We start from the raw sequence: 23,150 nt of genomic DNA on the forward strand, positions 1-23,150 counted from the left end.
TGACCTGGTTGTCTTCCTCCATTGCACCATCGCTCAAGTTTAAAAGCTAGCACTAGCATCAGCAGCCACAACCTCTACCTCCTCCTCCTCCAGGAAAACAAGGACAAACAAGAAAGCAATATGCTGAGGAAAGGGCAGTATAAGTCCCCAGCAGGAGAAAAGGGTGAACCCACTTGGCAGAGCATTTATTAATTAGTTTCAGTTCAAACCAGTTATCACCAGTAGTACCAATCACTAGAAAAAACAATGCTTACTCACATTCTCTCATTTTGTTCCACAAATAACGTCCTGCCATTGCTGGTGAAAGGTCAGAGCTTGGTGATAAGGTAATAGCACAGGCATCAGGACCTGTCAAGCTTTCCCCATGCTTTGTTTAGCTGTAAGCAATTATCTAATGACCTGATATCTGCTATTGACTTTGCTTTAGCTTTTGTTTTGCTTTATCCAATTGCATGGTGAAATGTTCGTTGTTACATGTACTTTTTGCAACTGGTACACACCAACAGTAGGTAGTTATTCTGTGTAGAATGAGCTATTTATGACCCCAAAATAAAATGCAGCATAAAGGTTCATTAGCATGGGATGATAAGAGGGGCCCTGGCAGTACAGGTGTAGGATGACATTGGCAGCCTCAGGCTACCAATAGCTCACCAGGGGTTCCTCACTGGCCATCAAAGGGTGCAACATCAGCAGGTGGGTAAGACAAATTTTAGATGTAACGAAGGAGAACAAACAACGAGTATCCAGCACATGAAAAATGCATCACATACAGGGAATTTGGATCTACTGTGGAGCTGTGAACCAATGAAGATGAATCAATGAGATGTGAATCAATGAACAAGGTGTGGAGCATATTAGTAAGCGTGTAAGAATGACCTCGCATAAATCATAGGGTGAGAAAGAAGAAATTTTCAATTGTGCTTATCCCAGCAAGGACGAAGAGAAACTCTCTCCACCAATGTCTGACTCTACTTGGTGGAGGACCTGGGACACTGATGACTTGCTGTTACACATGCCCCCACCCCAGACTGAAGACATCAGAGGGGCAGTGTAGTGGCGCATATATAAACTGAGAAAGGGGAGTACACTAGAAAATTTACTTACATCAGTTTTACCTGATATAATTTGGAATATAAGTGCTAGTATCACTGTAATAAAAACATAAGAATATAATTTCATCCTGATTATCTCAGCTAATAATAATTCTTTGATTAGACTACTTTTAACAAGACTAACAATATATTCTTCTTAGGTCTGCCTGTAAGGTGTGTTTTGATCATAACAAGACTTTGGATGTGACAGATTGATGGGAATTGAAGCAACCTGCCCCATAGCTTGGATATACAAGTTGGTAACAAATGAGGTGTGCTTTCAGGAGCACACAGACTTTTGTCTGTACTTGCCTTCTCCGAGCTACTGGAGTGTGGGATCTGTGGAGGCAGGGGTTTGGTTTTGAACTTTTTCCTCCCCAGTCCATCCCTGAGATGTGATGGTTGGCGTGAGGACACAAGTTCACCGCACTCAAAAGAGACCCTCAGCTGAAGAGTATGAACTCCAGCTCTTTTCCAGTTCAAAGATCCTCCAGATCTGGGGTTGCCAATCTGACCTTATTATTGATTAATTATTCTCTATGTGTACCCATAGTGCTATCACAGCACTTCAGTGCTTCAGCACTTCAGCTTCTTCAGTCAGATTTTACCCATGATTCCTGCAACAGCTCACGCACAGGGGGATGAGTGGCTGAAATCCTAGAGACCACCCTCATTTTGTCCCTGACTTTTTTGTGAGAAACTCTGTATGGAGTGAGGAGGCTGGTGATGCCAAGGGCTGTTGACATCCCTGGCCTCTATTCCCAGTCATCACTTCTCTTTGCTTCAATATATCCCTCTATAAACTATCAATAAAAATACTTACTGTCTCCTGGTGAACATCATTCAGCTTAACTACTGTTAGTAAAATGGCTTGAAATATTTAGCTGAGAGAAGCACACTTTACAAATGGGATGTCGGTAAGGTTTAATTAGGAGTATACTGGCCACTTAATGGGCTCTGACATGTTGGAGCAATTTCCAGGGGAATCTGGGGATTCTTTTTGCTGGCACTGTGGCACATATGATCTGGAAATTGTCACCTTATGTAGTCAATTGTTAAAACAGAAGGGAAAACAAAGGCAAATAGTTAAACTGAGCCTACTTGTTTGTTAGTTTTATTTTTTGTTTTGCTCATTTGAATAAAGATAGGGTTTTCTCTTTAGCACCAAAAAAAAAAAAAAAAAGACACCTTTATTAACATGGCTCAGAAGCAAATTTTTAAACTTTTACAATTAAGATGCACCAAGGGGTGTCTATAGTGCTACTATGTAGAAGTGATTGATCAAAATGCAGAACACAAGACACAAGTGCAATCACACATGCTTTATCTTAAATTCTTATTACAGTGTAGTTATAAAAAAGTCTGCAATAGAAAGAAGGTTTATATGCAAAAGCAAAAAATGGATAATTTTATTAGAAGATGTAGACTCTGGTAGGACTGCTTAATTACTTAACAGAGATTGTCACCTTGCATTTACCACACGCTGTTCAGTTCCTTGTACCCTGGAGGACTTATAGTGGTGACTTTGACATTGCAGAGTTTCTGATGTGGTCACTCAGGCTGTAGGAACTGAGTGTGTGCCCATGCCTGAAGCGAAAGCCCCCAAAAGCCTGGTGTTCTTGGATCCAGGGGTACTCACTGAGCAAATGAGGTGTGATGAATCTTTGCTTAGTTCAACATACTTTAGCAAAAGAGCAGCCTGCATTTCTCCCCTCCCAGGACTTGCTTATTTTTAACAGCTGGTCACAGGTTTTGCAGGAGGCAATGCATGGCAAGGAGAGGAGCAGAAGGCAAGACACATCCCTTGCTTTCTCACTAATGAGACCACAAAATGACAGGGCCATACAGTACCATAAAGCCACAGCGTTTAATGAGCATGAGGCTCCTTTTAACTTCTTTGGAAGCTCAGTTGGTTCACCTGTGCTGTTAGTATGGGGACATGCTTTTACACACTGCAGCCCATGGAGAGGAGTTGCTGCAGCTTGTGGAACAAGATCCGGAGAAGGATTTCAGGGGAGATGAGAGATGAACGCACACCCCTGCCTCTGCTGCTGCCCTAGCACAATGGGGTACATGGCTTATGATGGAGCACTACCCAGCACAGAAGACTAATGGAAACCACAGATTCAGAGCAGCTTCTGGGCCAGAAGGTCCTCAGGGGAGGAGAGATGCCTTGGGAAGCCCCACTGCATCTCACAGAGGAATATGCTGTGAGACAGGCAAGAAGAGACCCAGCTTGTGGAGTTTCTGACTCTCAGGATACATGTTTATTCCTTTTCCAGCTGAACTTCTGTCCTTGCATATTCCTGGGGTTGCTCATGTAACAGGACTTCATTCTGCAGTAGCCGTGATTCCTGGGAACTTTCTGGCATGGTTTAATCCAAACTCACCCGCAGCTCCAGTGCAGGATATTTGCTAGGCTTGGGGGGCTGGCAGGGGAAGACCCTCAGGCTGCCTCCTCCATTCCTCTCTCTTTCACCTCATTTACCAGCTGGCAGAGCCTGGACTGCTCTGGGGCAGCGAACCCCCCGAGACACACATGTGTGGGGAAGTGGGGCTACAGGGTGGGTTCAGGAGAGAAGAAAAGGCAGAAGAGGATGAAGGGAGAACACACCATACGCAAGAGATGTGATCAGGAAATGCAAGCTTGGTGTCATGAACTCTGAGCAGGGGCATGGAAAACTCTGGATTTTCATCAAGCAAAGGACGACAACATATCGACAGCATATGGGGTGGGATGAGGGCATGAAATACAGCAGAGAGTATGTGTGGGTGTCTGTGCATGTGAAAGAGTAGGGGGAAAAGCATAGGGAAGCCACAAGAGGAAACAAGGAGCTGGGAGTATTTTGGAGATAACACATCCTGAGAGACGCTTGCAGCAAAGTGAGCTCTCCATGAACTGGAAAACTGTAACATTGTAAGATAAAGCAGTCCCTTTAGCTAGAAATACCTGTTTTTATTGCACCCTGAATGAGCTACCATAGGGTGTGTAATTCAATCTAAGAATTTATAACACTGGGTTCTTCTTTTTTTCCTTTTCAGTGAAATATCAGGCCTTAATTAAAACTAAAGTTCAGGCTACTTTGGTGAATGGAGCTTTTCAGATTCCCTTGCAGCATAATGTAAAAGGCCATAAATACAAGTGAACTATAGGAATAATATGGTCTAGAATTGCCTTTAATTGCATGTATCTAATTTTAAATCATTCACTGCCCAGGTGCTTTTTCCAGTCCTACCAATTAGTTTTCTTTATTAAGTATTGTTCAGCACAAGGATGACTAAAATAACAATAAGCAGATTTCTACCTCTTCCCCTGTACCCCCCATCAACATGATATTTTGAAATATGACTAAATGAGAGATGAAGGCAGGCACCTTGGTTCACGGCTTCATAATCTGAACATTCAGCTCACCATACACATGCCTCAAAGCATCACAATTTAGGCTTGCAATCAGCTTTCGTAATCCTGGTTTCTTTGGGATGCATTTTACATCCCAGATCAAGGTAGAGTTCATTGGGATTTTCCTGTAGGGAAAAAGGAAAGTAACAATATTGTGATCAGTCAGCCAGTGCTCTCAAACTGACCCACAACTGGAAAAACTGAAGGCTGGCAGTATAACATGTCTCAAATTTTTTACGTTTCACTCATTCTTATAAGTATCCTATAAATTATTCCCTCCATCTTCTATTCCTCTCAGAACTGACTCTGTCAAAGCCTTTTCTAGCCTTTCCTCCAGGCTAATTTTAAATTTCCAAAATGAATCCATTTTCCTCTGCCTCCTGTCACTTCCTCTCACAATCACTTTCAGAATTATCTTCTTTGCAGCTCACATATTTTTTCTACTTTATAATTAGATTTTTCCTGTTTATTATAGCCTATAGCCTGTTGATGATTCCGTAAATGTTTAAATAAGTCCTTGTTATGAAGTGTCCAGGGCACTGCCATGCAAACCCAACACAGCGCTGATGAGATGCTGAGTCCCTCCACTAGCTCCTAGCCTGAACCACCCTGCCACAGTTGTAATGTCAGCAGATCTCCTCACTAGCCACTTCAGATGACTTCTTCATGTCCATACAAATAAGTCAAAGCGTTCTTGGGAGTCCTGCTGTTAGCAGTTACTCTTTTGCATTATGTATGATTTGATAACTCATATTATAACACAACTTTGTTTTGCGCTGCTCTTGATATTCAATTTTTGCTACAATTAAGATGCATGAAGAGCCTCAGGTATTGGGTTTCTGTGCTTCCTTGGTGCTTTCACTATGTTCTGTGTGCAGGTTTTGAAGGATGATATTGAGTGATTGATTACGTTTGGGGGATGTCAGGATACAGTTGCTGCAAAGGAACCAATGAAGAAGGTGGCATAATAGGGAGCTATTTATAAAAATTACTGTTCTTTTCTTCAGCATTAAGTAAGAGGGTTACAAATTTAGCCAGTGTTCTTATCTCATATGGTTATGGGATTCTGCAAACAACTGAATAAAGTGAGAATAAAGTAAGCCTAAACTTTAGCCACTGTTTCAAATTCTCATCAGGTAGGATTTGGCCCTCAGACACCATGTCCTATGCCAGGGTCAGGGCAGAAATCACTGCCCAGGTTTAACACAAGTTGCCACAAAACAAGCAACCTTAACTAGCTCAAAATGAACTAGCCTGGGATCCTCCCACCTGAATATTTGTTTCAGTGCAAGCCTGTCCCTTCTGAAATGAGCGGTATTCTAGCTCTTTAGAGGCTAGCTTAGGTATGGCACTGCATTGCATTTTTCATATACAGTCATAAGTACCCTGGGGCATGTACCCAATTTTAGAAAAGAAAAAGCAGAGGAAGATCATATTTTTGGTGTGAGCATGTGCAGACAGCTTCTGGCAAGTGTTCTCCCTTTTTATCTTTGCTCTTTATGAGAGATACTCTGTTCCCCTCAGCTGGCCTGCTGGCTCCATGAAATGCCCTCTATAATGGCGGCACGATAAAGCAATGACTTCAATTGCTATACAAGGTTAAATACCTTCTTGAATTTAGAGTTTATGGGAATGATCTGCAAGGGATTATCTGTATGGGAAGTGAAGAAGATATTATACCAGTCTGCTGTGCAGCAAGGTTTGGTCTGCTTTCTTGTACACTCGGGGGCCAGATTCTCTAAGGATGAAGGCTTGAAGGTCTCCAGACCACATCTCCACAGCACCCCAGTGAGAAAGGGTAGCGCTACCACCTCTGATTTACAGTGCTATCATCTCTGCATAAAATAGATGCATATATTTATATTTGTGTGTGTATCTGCAGGAAGACAACAGCTGTGCTGGGAAAGCAAATCCACCTTTTCCTGTTTCTTTACTGCCCTACCTCCAAAACGACTTGCTTCTTGAATGCTAATATTAGCTAATATTAGCTGAGCTTTGACATGTAGAAACGCCCAGAGTTACTTACCTGCTAGTGTGAATGCATGCTTGGCTAAAATCCTTTTAACACAATCCATCACTGCCTGGTTAATTCTCATTTGTCATGCAAAGACTATTCCCCATGTAGGACTTGCTGCTGCCAAAGGCTTTTCCACAAGTCATGTTCCTCATTTGTCTGAGGCTAATAGCTAAACATCACTATGTGTGTCTATCAAGGTATATACATATATATATATATTCTTCATGAATGGTCAATACTGAAGCCTCCAAGCCACTTCATTCCCAGAATAATGTTGTATCAGCTGGATCACACATACCTGTTTTGTGGAGTCACCCAAGTGATACAGAAAAGCTAGCTTAAAAATACAGAGAGGTCGAAAGTCTCATCCCCACAAAGAAGTGCAAAAGCCACATCCCATATTTGACAGTCCCTGATGGACAGGGAAGTGGTGCAAGGGTGGGGAAAGCCTAGGATAGGTTTAATTCTCTTTGCAAACGGAGTAAAGCCACCCTGATCTGATTTTCCTGAGCGACAATTCAGTGATGAATGGTTCTGTGTAATATGCTGAGCCATCACCACACCAGAGCCATTCATCACTTTGAATGCATGGAGGCAAATGTGATTATTATTTAAATAAACTACAACTGCCCCCTTTCTGTCCTCTGTGTGTATAGCCTGCACCCTTCATTCATCTTAGAGAAGTTAAATCTTAAAACGACTAAGCTGATCCATTTCCATTTTAAATGATGCCAGAGGCGCTACTGAAAAGGGGAAAACACTGTGACTCGAAGGGAAATGATGTCTACTCCATGAGTCATTTCTCTCCCTAACTCCTGTGCCTTTGATGCACCTGACAACTTCTGCATCCTTGAAGGTGAAAGCAGCCCACAGCAGCTTTTAGGATGAGAAGGATGCAGAACAACAGGGGAGGCTGGCACGGCTGGGCAGCAACCAGGGCTATTGCTGCAACTTCTGTAACTGCAGACTGTGCTGAGTCATGTTCAGCAGCATCTGTGACACACCACGTGCACAAAGCAAGCATGGTATGATGCCCTTTCACAGTCATTTTCCTACCCAGCTCCACTCTGGAGACTGGTTTTGATCTTTTTATCCCTGGCCCAGGTGCAATCAGGCTCAGACCTCTCCTACTGGCTGCAGATAATGCTGACAATTTATGCAGCTGCTGAAGCACAGGCAATTTTTCAAACTCCTTTTGCACACACCTGGGGACCGTCAGCTCAGGTAATGATAGATAACACCGCTTTGGCTGCCCAAGACTAAGCAATGGCTGCAAAATTTTCCAAGGATCTCAGTTGTATATCCCGGAACTGGCTAATGCTGAGCTTATAACACTGAACTCAAGTGGAAAGAGGGTTTAGGAAACAACTTGCTTAGCATGTGGGTACCACCGTGTCAGCACAAGGTGCAGCTCTGAGTCTAATGAAGGTGGCTTTCCTTGTCCTCCGGCTTGGGAGCACTCTGTGCCAGGGCAGCCCTGTGCAGTGGTGCTACTGTGGGGCAGCTGTGTGCTCGCACACATGCTGCACCCATCCCAGCGGGCTCTGCTGCATCCAACACACATTTTGTGTATTGGCAGAAGCTTGCAAAGATCATCTGAGGTACCTGAACATCTTGTATAACCACAATTAACATGAGTGGAGAAAAGCTCTGTTTGAAAAATAGCACAGGACTTGATTTGCAGATACTGAGTGGTGACAAACTTTTCACATGTAGGATAAATCTTTCTTTCCGTGATAGCGGCTCATAGGTGCTATTGTCAAGCACTAAAAATAACATAATACAGTGAAAAAGTAAACTCAGGCTGCATTAGCAACTACCCATCACCATTGCTCCTTCCTCCAGCACTGGTACTGAACAGATGAAATGCTCTCACAGTCTCTCTGGACAGCCTGACTTCTTCTGAGTACTGAGACCTATAGCTCCCCTGTGTATTGAATTGTAAAGTAAGGAGAGAGTGTCTGAATTGAATTACTCAGTGCAGCATTTAGTTAAGTGTCTTGTGTGAGCTTTCTCCTGTGAGCAAGCGGGGATGAGCTCCCAGCTAGTTGTGCTTTCTTCCCTACCTGAACTCCTTTTTCATCGTTCTCAGTATGCCAGGTCCCTCGAGGCGGAGAGTGACGTTCTCCAGGATTTGTTTCAGAGGATTGGTGAATTCTACAGTCACAGACATTTCTTTACCAGCTACCAGCTCACCTTGGGTCTGCAAGACAAGGACAGGACAGCACTCCACAAGCTGATAATAATAGAAAGCCCCATGGTGAATTCTGTAGGGTTAAATATGCATTACTTGCAAGGAAGGAGAGGAGGGGGAATGGAGCACACAGCAAAACTGCATGAGGCAGATAAAGCCTAGACAGAAGAAAATTGTTGGATGGGCCCGTAGGTACCACTGCAGATTTTTCTGCCCATTGCAATTTTTCCTCAAGCCACACAACAGGTCGAGAGGCAGGCCCTCATTTCCATAGAAAAACTAGACATCTACATGCACAGCCCTGGAGCTGAGTGTCCAGCTGAGGGCCAAGCCAGCCGAGGGGGCCTCTCTCCCAGATCCTGCCCCTCTCCCCAGGCTCCTCACCAGCACTGAAGTGCAAGGCATCAACTCAGGACATAAGCTCCAGAGGAGAAGGGCAGGTCTGAATACCCTAAATTAGAAACACTGGGTCATATTGCTTGCACCCCACAAAAGTGCTGTGTCCATCTTCCCCCTGCCTTGCAACTGCCTCTTGTGCTCTGAAGAGTTTCCAGCACTGCACATGTGCTCCACGCAGACTTGAGAGCCAGTTGTCTCTGAAAGTCTTAAGACAGCCAAACCCCAATACATTTTGCACTGGAAAATATTAAACTGTGAGACTAATCAACAGTGATCACATTGACTTCCACATGTATTCCAGTACGCAGCTGAAGGGATCTGCCTGTCCCTTCAGATCAGTGCCAGTAGCAGAGCTGCCTGGAAAACACCTCCACATGAACGTGTTTTTAAAGAAAGACTACATGCATGAGGATTTGTGGGTTTTTTTTCCCCTCTAGAAACACAGCATTTCTCACAGAATATAAAATGCTAAGGCAAGAGTTTTTAACTTATGGCTGGCAGATCCCAGCTAGTCTATGAACTACTTTAAAGGGCCTTGAGAAAGGTAACTAAGAAAAACAAGTATGTTGTCAACAAATTTAAAGTGTTCTGCAAGCCCTGCTGCAAATTTTTAAGGAGTATGACAGCTGCAAATAGCTGGAAAGACTCTGGTCTAAGGGATCACTCTGCACCAAATACCAATACACTGCCTGTAATAAAGGATGAGATACTCACAGCTAAGCTCTCAACAGTGTTTGACCACCTGAATTTGCAAAAAGGCACCAGTGGCATTTTCAGAAGTCTTAGCCCAATTAGAGGTCTTATGTCTTCCTTACTTCCATTGCTCATTTAAGATCACGGTTATATGGGAGGGTTCAAAATCATCCTGAACTCCCACACATGCCAACTGAGACCATGATAAGAATTTGCTGAGCTTGTTTTTGTAACCTGGTGTCAAGCTAAATTACAATATAGTGTAATTTCCTCAGCTGTTAATTCTGCCGATCCCCTTAGACCAACAGAGAAAGATCAAAGGTGTATCGGAAGACGAGGGGAAATAGTTTTTTTTCATTCTTCTCTCTTACTCTCACATTAAGAACTCATCTGCCAGCCACACTCAGTGAAGAAATGTGGCAAGAAAACTAGGGAGATACGTTTCCTCAGATTTCTTAAAAAAACCATAAAGCAAAGTTTCCTGTATAAATACATAGGTATATACACATGCATGCATACACTTAAAAAAATCCAGCTATTAAAATTTCAGCGTATCTTCACACATCAGAAAGAAGAGACAAACTCAGTTTTAGTAGAAAACATGGTTATTGGACAGCAACCTATCTTATATACTAAACATCCTTTCTTCATAACAGCAGGGAGGATAAACTATTTTGAAGCTGAAATTGGGGATGCTGTACAAGATGTTCTGTTAAGTATTGAATTGAAAGAACTTTCCACTTTAAACATTCGGTTACTGAAGACAGAGATTTGAAGCAGAGTTTATCTGTCTTGCTTACTCCTCTCTAGAATGCTCAATAAACAAAACCCCTTTAGTTTGAAAATACCAATAATCCAATCAGATCATTGTGACATTTTCGCAGACCATGAAATTGAGTGGATTTTTTTGCAAACTTCACTGTAGTTTTGATCTATGCTTTTTAAAAAGCTTTTTCTGCAGAAGGCTGCAGTTACAACATAAATTATTGTATGGAAACCTGAACACTGGTTCAAATAAATATACAGGAAGAAAAAGTTCTATAGACTTCGATTTCTTTGAAGGTCTTGAATTTTAGGAAGCAGCATTCGTTAGATATAAAGCTTCCTGAACAGTTGTTCTGATGGCTTTTTTTTAGTATTAGGAAAAAAGTAGATCCAAATAACATCGTTCAAGGCAGATGAAGGCTGAGCACTTCTGAAAATGAGGCAATTTATTTGGAAGCCCAGTTATCAATTGAGAACTTTAAATCTCAGCCCTGCCTTTGCCATACAACATAGGGTCCTTTTCCTGTCACAAACATTACACTTCTACATTTTCATAGGTACCATGCCATCACTGTGGTAGAAATTCTTGAACGTTCAAGGAACTCCGCTGACCATATATTCACAGAGTGGCAGCAAAGCACTGAAATCCTGAAAGCATTGTCCTAAATCAGTGCTGCCCATGGAGTCTGGAGAAACTTTCCACAACACCTGCAGGAGCTTTCCAAACAAATTTGCCTCAATAGAAGTGCCCTTCATTCTTCAGCAAGAGGCCTCTGTGCTGTGTTGCTTTAAATATAACTGACTTCTGAAATAGTTGTAGACTTCAGTGACTCGAATGAGTAATCTCTCTTACCCTTTGAGTTTCTCCAGCTTTCTCAGATCATTCCCCCTCCTTCCTCCATTGAAGCCACTTCAGCTCTTTACTACCAGTGATGCTAGCAGACTCAGACTGCAATGTAGGGATACTCGGTACAATATAGAAGATACCTACACATCCCCATACACTCCAGCCAGCTGCTGCTTTACAAGGCCCGTGGCAGAACGTGCGCACACACATACACCCCTCCATCCCAGAAGCCAACATGACAGCCTTGCACCAAACAGCCCGCGTGCAGCATGGTAGTCATGCCCCTCCATCACAGCCTTGAGCTACCTTGATCCGCAGGGTGGGAATTTCCAGGACTGTCGCCTTCTGCACGGCCAGAATCTTCCCTGTTTCATTGATTCGTGCCGTCACAAAGAAATGAAAGGAGGCTTGGTCCAGCAAGTCACTCAGGTATTCACTCGATTTGATCACAACATCAAAAGCGCTAGCTGAGGGGGAAAACAGGAAAGAAAAAAGAGATCTGAAGCAATCTAATGGCTAAATGCTCCCCCCATCCTGGCCAGTGCCAGTTACACGAGTGTCTTAGTGAAAAGGTGGCCCAAAACCAAAGAATGGCTTTGATTTTTTTGCCCAAACTATCTAAATTTCTTTACCTCACCATTCTCCCTCCTGTCTTGCCCTCTTTCCATTTAGGCTGTGAGCTCCCTGGGGCAAGGGCTGGGTTTGTGCACAGCCTCTGCCCAGTGCCCCTCAGCACGAGCCCAGGTCACTGTTGAAGGCTTCTAGGCACTACCACAAAATAAGTGAGAAGCAAGACTGGCAATAAATAGCTACTGGGCACAAAGGTCCCAACCAGTTTTGAGTGTCACCTCTATAAACATCTGCTCTTTCACTTTATTCCTGTGCTTTCTCTGCCTCTCTTCCTGGCAGAGGGATGATGTCAGGGATGCCACCAGAGCAGCCGCTGTGGGGTGTGAGCCCATGCAGGCTGCCTGGGAGATCACCTGCCCTCCATGGCACGTCTGGATATCTGCCTTTGTCCTATGCTGGATATGCCTGCAAATTTTAGCAAGAAGGTCCTTCTGTTGCAAGCGTGCCCTCCGGAGAGCTTTCACGTGCTCCCTGACAATAATTATTGAAAGGAACAAGTCCCCCTAGGCTAGATGGTTGAGATGCAGGGAATCATTAATTTTAACCATATTGAACTGCAATTCCCAGGCTAACAATGGTGTGAGAATGTGATGCAGAGAAGCAGACCTGCTAAGTGACCAGGCAGAATATATAGCCCTGGAGCTCTTACCTCTATAAACATTTATTATAACCCTAGTAAACATATCAAGATCTCCCATCTGTTAACTGTGATTATTACTGTTATCCATTATTTGTACTGTATTTGTGACATAGACTGTACACACAGAGATAATTGAACTCAATTGGGTAAATGACATTCACCCCTTTTCACTCTTTTGATCCACTCACATCAAAACCAGCTCCTTGATTTGGTTTCAAAGCTATTCCCTTGGTGACCACCTGACCTGGATTTGCCAGGCCAGCCTTAAATTTACTTGATGTGCTCACCCTCCCTCCCTCTCACTCTGTATTTTTTGTGAAAGAATTTCCCATAATGCCCCAAACTGTAAATTATAAATCAGGCAAGGTATTTCTCATTTGTGTGAAGTAAATAAATAAAATAGTTACAATCCAAGAGAAATGTACTTCACAGTGGAAGGAAAGATAAACTTTTCTGTTTAAATTTAATCACCACAGGAAAAAAAAACAGATTAATAGACTTCTATTTCCTTAGCACTGGCTGTGCTGGTAAGTTGCCAGTACCACTTACTGCACCTGGGAAAGCCAAGGGAGACACGCTGAGCTGCCCTACAGTCTTTCAGAAAAACAGAGAAAACTAAATATAACTGAGTAGATGTGAGAGCACCTTTGAAGGCACTGCAAGGTTTAAGCTATTCAAATCCTCAAAGATGTTTTCAACCCACACAATTCCTTTAATCATTATTCTGAAAATCGCGCATTCACTTCCTGTTGGAAAACTTCGTTTGCTTCATTCTTTCAGTAGCATGGGCTGGAAGAACACCTTTGATACAACTTTCCTGTGTTATAATTTTTTGTTACTTCTATATATAGACACACAGTTCTTGCCATGAATGAAGCCTACAAACTGCTTGAGAGCCTCGGCAGGTAACCTCCCTCACACCCCTGACAGAGTATTCTCACACAGTTGCAAATGATCACACTGCCTCCCTTCACACTGCCCATCTGCTCAGGCACCGTTCCTGATCGCATGCCTGCTCCTTTCCAAGGCAAAGGGGAAAGAATTCATGCTCAAGTTTTATGTATCACCTTGACAGATGACGGAACCTGTGAGGGGTATTTGCAGGACAAAGTGCTCCACAAGCAGACGACTGTAGCTCAGATATAAGCTAATTTCCACCTTGAAAGGTGGGAATACCTTAAAACATGTCTCCTTGCTCAGAAGCAATGATGGGGACATACTTTTGGTGCACAATCCAAAAAAAATCATATTCTGTTCTCTCAAGTACTTCTTTCTAGCCTGTGTTCACCCACCAACAGTCAATTCAGAGTTTCCAGCATGGTTTCAAGGAGCTTTTTACAAACCATTTACTTTAAAAAAAAAAAAAGAGATTTTGAGGCTCAGTGATCCTTAAACATCTATTCATTTCATTTCTTGCACAGAGGAGCTAGATGAGCCTCAAAACTGAAGAAGCTGTGTTTTAGGTAATAATACGTTACACAGACCTTTAATGCAAGAGCAGGCATAAGTCCTGGAACCAAGCACAAATCACAGCCAGAAAGCATAGCAGGTATTTGCACATCTTCTACAAGATGACTAAATTTTCCCTGTCAAAGAAGTGGCACAGAATTTAGATTAAGCAATTGGAACAGATTTTTTTTTGCTGTACCTAGCCAAGTCTCTGAAAGTTTTGCAGTATTTCAGGTAAAATATTTAGTAACTGATGCAAGCCACTATAAACCCCCACACTGTGTTTTGGTAGGCTGCGTTAGAACAACCCAATGCCCATTTCCAGACCCCCTGCAAATGAGTCAGGGAGTTAGAAAGAACCAGCAAGCGGCTGTCAGGGCTTTGTTATAAAATGGAGGTAGAATTTCTATTAATCTTCACCGGTAGATCCCTATAAGTGGACTCCTACTTTATGGAGATTAATCAGCTCCAAATAAAATTGTGCAGTTTTAGATGATGCTCAAAGTGAGGATGAAAGCAGAGGATTTTTTTTTCATAGCACGGCAGGAAATGTGGTTCTGTGGAGGCTTCTCACCGAGACAAAACCCACCCTCTTTGAGAAAAGAGGGCTCACAGTGTCTCTTGAGCGGAGATGAGTTAGACAAGACCGATGAGAAAGCTCAGAAGACAGCCAGGTTTGCTGTGATCCAGCATCAGACCCAGATCAGGAGGCCCATCCTTTGGCCTCCCAAAATCCTGCCACTCCCACTGCGCCAGCAGAGATTGTGTTTGCCCAGCAGCAGCATCAAGAAGGCAAAATCGTTGCTCCTGACTCTCTCCATAGGGGAACTTAAGTGGAGGATCCTCTGACAACCTCCATAAGAGCATGTTCTCATGACTTTTGCTGAGCTGGAGGCACTGACCCAAGAGCACGGGCCTGTCAGGGGAACAAGTGATTGGCAGTTGCTTGTCGCTGGAGAAGCCAGGGATCTACTATCAGCCTGTTCCATCACACTTTGGAGCACAGCAGGTCCTCAGCACTTGCTGACTGTTCTCTGAATGGGGCTGCCAAGGCTGCCAGAAAATTGGTTATGTCCAAAATAAAAAAGGATAATGTCCTTCCCTACTCTGAGCAGTGCAAAACCCTGCCCTCAGCCGCATGAGCTAGGCTGCCAGGAATGGCTTTTCTCGTGACAAGAGGGAGGCAGGATCTCTCCACCGCAGTCCAGAGGGCACTAGGAAAAGCAGAAGCTGCATCTGTAAAGATAATCCACAGCTGGGGCACCTGCCCAGCTGAAAAATACCCCTGCTCTATAGTGGTACATTTTAGTTACACAAACTTTTTAGATCACTCTAAGTATGAAAACCTGAACCACCCAGCCTTCCAAAGCCAGATGTGCACTTGAACCCACTCAGAGCTTGTTATCTTCTATCAGGTAAGACAAGATATTCACCTTTCTGTCCCCGTAAATGACACCCTGGGCAACCAGAACTTTTCCTTCACTTACTGAGATTAACTCACTTACTAGGAGACTAAAGGTATGAAAAATCTTGCACTCCTTTGCTTTCTTTCGTACTAAATAAGAAAAAATTACAGTTTCCAGAAATGTAGCTCAGGTAACAGAGCATTATGCAGGGAGCAACTGTCTGAAGAAAACAGTCTCAGCTCTAAATGATGCTGGTAGCAGGGCCAGATTTGGGACTGGAGCCTCCTGATACCCTGGAGCATCCTACACCTAGCTACTAGAATTGCCTTTACCCACGGGCAGAGACATTGGTTACAGATAATGATACAGAGAAAAAAAGCTAGCCTGTTTCAAAACAACGATGCAAGCCTTACATGAAGAGGGCTCCAGTTTTGCACTGAAGGAGTGTTTCTTGAATTCATTTTTTGTGACTCCTGTATAAAACACTATGTTGCCTGAAAGGTAGGTAGTAGCAGTGTATTGGTTGTGACTTTTGTTCCTGAATATTATAGTGACTTTAAAGTCATTGCCAAGGATTGCCTTTTGCACTTGGAATTCCATGTCCACATCCGTTTGTGGCTGATACGTGGTATCTTGGGTAGTTTGCTTTTTAATGCCATACATCACAGCAGTCTCAAGAGCCAGTCTCTCTTCCTCTGAGCCTAGAAATGAATGAAAATCAAATTTAGAAAAGAAACAGGAGTACTGCATTAGCCCACTCACCGATCACAAGGGGGCACCTGCTACAGTTTATGGTAGCTGAAATGAGTGGGTGAGGACGGTGAACCTTCCTGTGGTAAAGTTAATATTAGAACTTCACAGCTTCCAAGTAAGCTGGTGTTAAGGGTTCAAGCCATATCAGATAAACTGATGTAGCTTAATTGATATTAATGGAGCCACGCTGATTTACTCTGTACAAACATCTGGCCTGAGTAAGAAATGTCTAAACAGCTGTACAGAGAGCCTTGAGCTGTTTTGAATGCTTCAAGTTACTCCATGACTACCCTTTGTTTTCACTACAGCTTACTCAGTCGGAAGCGTTTCTAAGTAGCAAAGCTTGTGCTCTCATCAAGGCAGACAGTGTTGCTGTGATGGAGTTGCAGACAAATGAAGAGTTCCAGAGGGCACCTTGGCATCTTTTCATGACTCCGTCTCAGTGCCAGCAGTTTGTAAATTCACCATACAAGATCTGACTGAGGTAAATTTACATCGGTATGGTCCCAGCCCATTTCAGGTTACCTTCTTGGAACTTGTACTCCTCAGTAATCTCCATCATTCCATCACCTCCAACTTCCTTGGTCACAATCAACTGCCCAATATGGGTCGTGTCAATTTTTTCTATCACTTGGATTCCATTTTTCTCCCTTCTTGAGTAAACAATATCACTATTCACCTGTAAAATCAAATGAAAAAGGATCAAGGTACGTGGAAGTAGAGAGGAAAGGAAACCAGCCTGTCTCCCCTCAAAACAAAGACATATTGACACAAAGACCCATTAATTATTCACATTGAAGTCCCATGTTTAAAATTAGTCATGTGCTACAATAATGACTGGATGCATTTTACTATCAGCAGCTCCAGGACAACAGACAGTGTAAACCTAAGTAGGCTACAGAGATACTGTTCAGACTTGGGGAGCACGATTACACATTCCTCACACCAAAAAGCTTTACATTGTAGAGGGAGGAATGCTTCACAGATAAAATATCTTTATTCTCTCTGTCCTAAGCTATATGCAATTCAATTACAGACTTCCTCTACAGCTGTTGCAATTCTGGGCACAGCAGTTCTGGTGGTGCAAGAGGTTAAAACTCGAGACCAAGCCCTCTCGCTCCTCATGGAGATATTTCTCTCTCAGATCTGCCAATCAAAACACCCATGTGAGCTCTCCTTGAGCCACTGCAGCCAAAAGGAACGTGGTGAGCAAAGACTTCTTCAAAATCACTGCACCCATTTTGACTGAAATAAGCAAGGGAGCCTTAACATAAGCAGCTGTGCCGGCAAGCCTGAGAAGGACAAAACAGCTAATGAGGGATGAAGATGAGCAGCTAGAGCTAGTGACTCATTTGCCAGCATAGCTGGAATCTGGGAAGGATAAATGACCACAGCCTGAAGTTTCATTGGAGCCACAGTAGCTTTTTCTGCTTATTACATCGGTGAACAGAGATTAGAGAAATCTTTGTCATTCATTAGAGCCATATTACCCCTACTGACCCCCATGTCAAAATATAATGATGAGATTTTTCTTTGATGTGGGGTATACATGAAATAACTTCTCAATGCATAAATTGCAGTTGAGCCCTATCTTCTGTCTCACCTATGGTCCAACTGGTATCACTCAATGCACTAAAAATTTTCAGGTATGTACCTCAGCATAGACAAAGGGAGCATCAAATTGGAAGCAAACGTGACCATGTTTAATGGCTTGAACTGAGGCTGGTCCACACCTGTACATACCTATGGGGAGAAGAGAGATAAAGTGAGAGATTAAATTAACTAAACCCCATGTCACAATCTTACCTTTTCTTGAAGAAAAAGAATTCTTGGGGTTTGGTGAACTCTTTTTAATAGTTGACAGGGACTCCTAACCAAGCAGTGAAAGCTTGATTTCTGTTACCAGCCCTCTAAACAACAGACTCAAGTCTGAAATAACCTAATGGTTTGGTACCTTAATGGCACCGTAAAGTCCACTGTAAACCTGAAGTGCTTGGAATGTAGTTACATCTGGTTTTGGTTAAAGCAGATAATTTTGAGAGAGCTCAGTTATACCACAGCCTGAGAAAGATCTCACTGCAAATTTGCTAAGAATGTCTTTTAAGAACTGGAAAATTAAGGACTGGGAAGAAATAGCAGTGGCTTTTCACTTTTTGTCTCCTGCCTACAGCCTGCTCAGGAAGCTTAGTAAGACATAAAATAAGACATTTATGCAGACATAAAATGAAAGAAAATTAATTTGGTTAGGTTCCTGTATAGGTTCTTTAAAATTTTAGAAGCCATCTTTTGGCAACAAGACCACATCTCTTCTGTACCAAGCAGGGCCCTTCTCAAGCAGGATTTTGTGCATATGCAACATGAGCAGTGTTATAATAAGGACAGATTTATTTTAGAGCTCCAAACAAATCAGAAGGCTTTGAGCACAGGTGAGTGTCGTTGCAAGAAGTTGTCACTGGCCATATGGTGCCACTGGCTCAGCTATCATCAGTTCATGGTTTGCCATGAAGAGCCCAAGCATTGGAAAGAGAGCTAAGGAGGATTTCAAGCAGTATTACCATCACTGGTTTCTTGGGGTGTCCCATCAACAACCTGCCATCCCCCAAAACCAACAGGAAGATCCGGTCTGGTCATCCAAGCTTCATTCCAGCAGTGGTAGTTCCTTAGACAAGAGATGGAGCCAGAATATTAAATTATTGGAAAGAAGCATACAGACCAAAAAAACCCTGTGTATTTACATCCTGCCATCGCTTCAATAACAACATTTGCCAATCTAGGTGTGAAAAAGTTGGCTTTTTTTTAGAGAACAGATTTTTAAGGTCTAAAAGTTTGGTACCTATCTGTTAAAAGCTGAAGGCCACAATCCCTCATTGTAGTTTCTTGACTGCAAGTTGAAGTAGCTTTTTGATACTTCTAATGGGATCTCAATGCAAATGTCTCGGAAAACTTTCCAGTGCTTGGAGATCGTTGGGGTATATGAAGAGCTACACAAACTGCAGTCCCTTTCCAGCCAGACACCTCCACTTCAGTCTGCCTGCTAAAGTAAGCTTCGAATCTTCTTCAAGCCATTGAAGCATGGTCTGCTTTATAACTCTTAAGACTGAAGCTTTGGTACCTTTTCTGAAGAGATTTGAGGATCAGCTCCATAATGTACACCGTGTAGCTTTGTTTTTATGACGCAAAATAAACAAGGTTAGCTGGTTTCCATGTTGGTTGAGAAAAAGACCCTGCACAGGCTTTATAAGATTATCCTCATTGTGGCTTCCTCATAGTCTTCCCAGTGTGTCATGCCAGTGAGGGGGGTCAGATCTAGAACATACAGCTTTCCACAAAACTGCTGTGGGCCAGGTCTGCCTTTAGGGCCCAGGACAGTGTGCTCAAAGTGGAATTTCTGAGAACTGTTCATCTAAGCACTCAGGGCTGACATGCCCTCGCTGGCTGGATGATGAGGGGAAAAAAAAAAAAAAAAGCACTACAGCACCATCACTGTCTGCCCAGAATGTTTCCAAGAGGATCAGAAAAGACAGACAGATCTTGTAACTCCCTGCGATGCTACCAGCACTCAAGGGACAGCACAGGCAAGAAGAAAAGACTGTCTAGGAAGAGGGTCTTGAAGTAAAGCCAGCAAGGTGTTTGCATTTCATTACTGCAAAAAATAAAAGAAGGAAGAAGTAGAGAAAAGGGCAATTTTGCTTGCAAATTATATATATACTACAGCAGATTTGAATAAAAATATATCTGTGTAGCTGCTGATACAGCCTCTAGTACATGGGATGATATTAGCAGCTGAAATGGGGACTGTTAAACTCTGACTATTCCATGAATAATAGGTGAAAACCAGCCATGGAGCAGAGTCGGAAGGATCTGAGGCTTGTCTAACAAGACATTTCAAAGTGGAAATGAAAGCTTGGATCAGGGTAAAACTTGTCAGTTAGGAGAGTTAATGAAGCAGCACTACAGAAAAAGGAATTATTCAAGGAAAATGACGCACACTCAGAGAATTTTTGATGTTGCTGAGAGTAGTCAATGCTGAATCATGCTCGCAGAGCTTTGCTGAGGGCTACCAGAGAATGAGGACACACTTTGTGGTAGGTGGGTTTTTGAAAACTGTTTTGCCAACATGGGAGAGAGACAATCCCTGCCCTGAAGCCTTCACTGATTTGCTTCGAATCAAACCCAGATGTGTCATTGGCTTTCAGTTCTGCGAAAGAAGAAGCTGAAGAGCAGGCAGGAGAGAAGGATGATAAAACCAAAGGGGGATAACAGTGTGGAAAATGGCAGCTCTGCTTCAATTCTGTAATTAGATAATGTAGTTTTTAATATATATTTTTCTATATCCAACCTAGGGAACAGGATCTTTCTTATTGGTTTCTATTGGTGTGGTGTTGGCGCAACAGGACGACAGTTCCTATAGGTCTGCTGCCATGCAAATAACAAATACAGGTAAGGATAGTGGATGTGGATGGACAGAAAGATATTGCTTGTAAAGCACATGAGCATTAAGGAAAGGAGGGTGAGGGGATCATTTGCCTCACTGAAAAGTAGCAGAAACCTGTCTCTGGGAGAAGTGAGCACAGCTGAGGATCTGGCTCCACAGCCATGATTTGTTAAACTGATTCTGTAGTTCTTATATTCTACAGCAAGCCTGAGACATTAAAGAAAGCAAGAATGGCTACACAGATCAATGTAGTGACCATTAAATATTTACAGAGATAATTACGAATAGACTAAACAAAGCAATGGGGAAATTAATAAAAGATGACCAGGTGGGTTTTATGCCTGGAAGACAATTTAAGAAGGGTACTTCGTATTGCTTATGAGACAGGCACATGCTGGAAACAGCTGCTGCCCTTTCATTAGCTAATAAGCTCAGACATTGGGGTTGAGAGAGTTGCTGATAACATTATTAAGAAATTAGGGAAAAGTGAGCTGGATGTGAATGGGAGAACAGATACCTCAGAATGGCTTTCTCTACAGGCTTGGACATGGATGAACCCCCATGGGTCTGCGTGACTTCGAGCAAGTTTCTGCTGAGGTACTGACGTCAGTCTGCTTGGACCTCACAGTAGGAGTGAGTCTTGATTCCGGTCCAAGAGAAATATTCTTTAAGTGTCTTTATATCATCATTAAGAAAGACAAGGAGAACAAAGTAAGGGGATGGAGGCAGTACTGATGGGTCCAAATCCGGCCAGCTTTATAAAAATAACTTTTTGCAAAGTCTGTGTAATTTTGTATATGTATTCTGTTGTTTTTGTTGTTGTTTTCTATCCTGAGGGAGAAGATGATCTTTAATAAAAATAAATAAATGTCAGATAACATTCAGAGGGAGACCCACACTCAGAGATTGATTGGACTAAAAATCCTGGCTCCAAGTATCCCTGAAGTCTGAGAGTATTTAAAGCCTGAAGACAGATCAGCTCCAGCAATACAAGGCAATAGAAATGATATATTAATAAAGAAAAAGAGCTTTGCTTCCAGTTTTCAGGAGATTATAAATAAAAGTGAGAAATATATTTTAAAAAATCATTATAAATACCTTGAGCTTGTCCTCTTAAAAAAAAAAGAAAGAAATTAAAGAGACATTAAAAATAATATCAAGGTTAAGACACAAGCCATTTAAAGTCGTCATGTGGGCTACCATGGAGTGTCACAGAGTAATGAAGAGAAAGGACACAGAGGAGAAATGAAAAGAGGTGCGTAATATATTAAGTCATGCCCAAAGGGTTATGTGCACCATGTACTAGTAAATGCACCAGGAGGATAAAAGATGAACAAGGCAGTTCAAAAAGTAATCAAGCCAAAGAAAAGCAAACGTAGGATGGAAGGTTGAAATGTAGCGTGAAGCTGCATATGGATTTCAGTGGAACAAGGGTGATTTGGGATGAGCTGGCCCAGTCCCAAAAGAATGGATAAAACCGGGATTGAATTAAGAAGTCTTGGGAAACAGCTGGGAAAAGAAGAGGTAGGGAGTAAAAGAAAATGTCAAAAGTGGATGAGAGGCGTTTCAGGGATCAGGTTAGGAGAAGGGAACAAGAAGAGATGAGACAGTGAAAAGTCTGAAGTGTGGCAATGATCCATTACTGGGCGTATATGGACTGAGCAGTGACGCACAGTCGCTGGGTCTTGTTTCACATCATTTACAGGCAGAGGAGGTTTCGGAAGAGTGACTGTTCCTTTACAGCTCTATGGGCCACAGAAGGACCAGCCCCAGGAGGCTTACTGAGGTCCTGCTATCATATCGACCAGATGAAACTTAGCAAACTGGGAACCCCAAGGTTCCTAGCAGGAGGGAACAAGGCAAATAACAGCACCACAGGACTTCAGGAGGGTAGGCTTTGGCCTGTTTAAGGTCCTGCTTGGGTGAATCCCATGGGAGGCAATTCTGGATAGAAGATGGGCCCAGGAGAGCTGGTTGTTTTTCAAGGGTTACCTCCTCCAAGGTTAAGAATGATCCATCCCCATGTGCAAGAAATCAACCCCACGGGGGCACAAGGCCTGCATGGTGTACAAGGTGGTCCCAATTAAAGTCAAACAAGCGCACAAGAGTTTGAAGCAGGGACAGGTGACCAGGAGGAATATAGAGACGCTGAGCATGCAGGGACAGGTTTAGAAAAGCCAAAATCTATATCAAACGGAGTATGTCAAGGGGTGTGAAGAGCAGTAGGAAAGGCAAGCACATCAGGATCAAAAGGAAGACTAAGGAAAATGTGGTTCTGCTGCCAAATGGGACTGGGGACCTGATGACAAAGGTCTAAGAGAAGGCCAAAATATTCAATGTCATCTTTGCCTTGTTTTTTACAGTTAAACCTTGCTCTCAGGAATCACAGCCCCTGAGACCAGTGTGGAAGTTTGGAGTAACGAAAATTTAC

At 42.8% G+C, this 23,150-nt stretch overlaps 1 protein-coding gene across 7 annotated transcripts in view; it reads right to left on the reverse strand.

The window, feature by feature from the left end:
- Nucleotides 1–2,398: 2,398 nt before the first annotated feature.
- The window catches only part of F13A1 (coagulation factor XIII A chain), a 65,976-nt gene continuing 45,224 nt past the window's right edge, over nt 2,399–23,150 (reverse strand). For all 7 annotated transcript variants that reach the window (XM_080379960.1, XM_080379959.1, XM_080379961.1 and 4 more), the window contains 7 exons: nt 18,840–18,943; nt 17,939–18,027; nt 16,810–16,963; nt 15,945–16,232; nt 11,713–11,873; nt 8,575–8,711; nt 2,399–4,616 (listed from right to left, as the gene is read on the reverse strand). In XM_080379960.1, the coding sequence (XP_080236086.1) occupies nt 4,472–4,616; nt 8,575–8,711; nt 11,713–11,873; nt 15,945–16,232; nt 16,810–16,963; nt 17,939–18,027; nt 18,840–18,943 (1,078 nt within the window). In that variant the 3' untranslated portion in view covers nt 2,399–4,471. The remainder of the gene's footprint in view (nt 4,617–8,574; nt 8,712–11,712; nt 11,874–15,944; nt 16,233–16,809; nt 16,964–17,938; nt 18,028–18,839; nt 18,944–23,150) is intronic.

The sequence above is a fragment of the Falco punctatus genome, assembly GCF_963210335.1.
Source record: "Falco punctatus genome assembly, chromosome: 3".
Taxonomy (NCBI): domain Eukaryota; kingdom Metazoa; phylum Chordata; class Aves; order Falconiformes; family Falconidae; genus Falco; species Falco punctatus.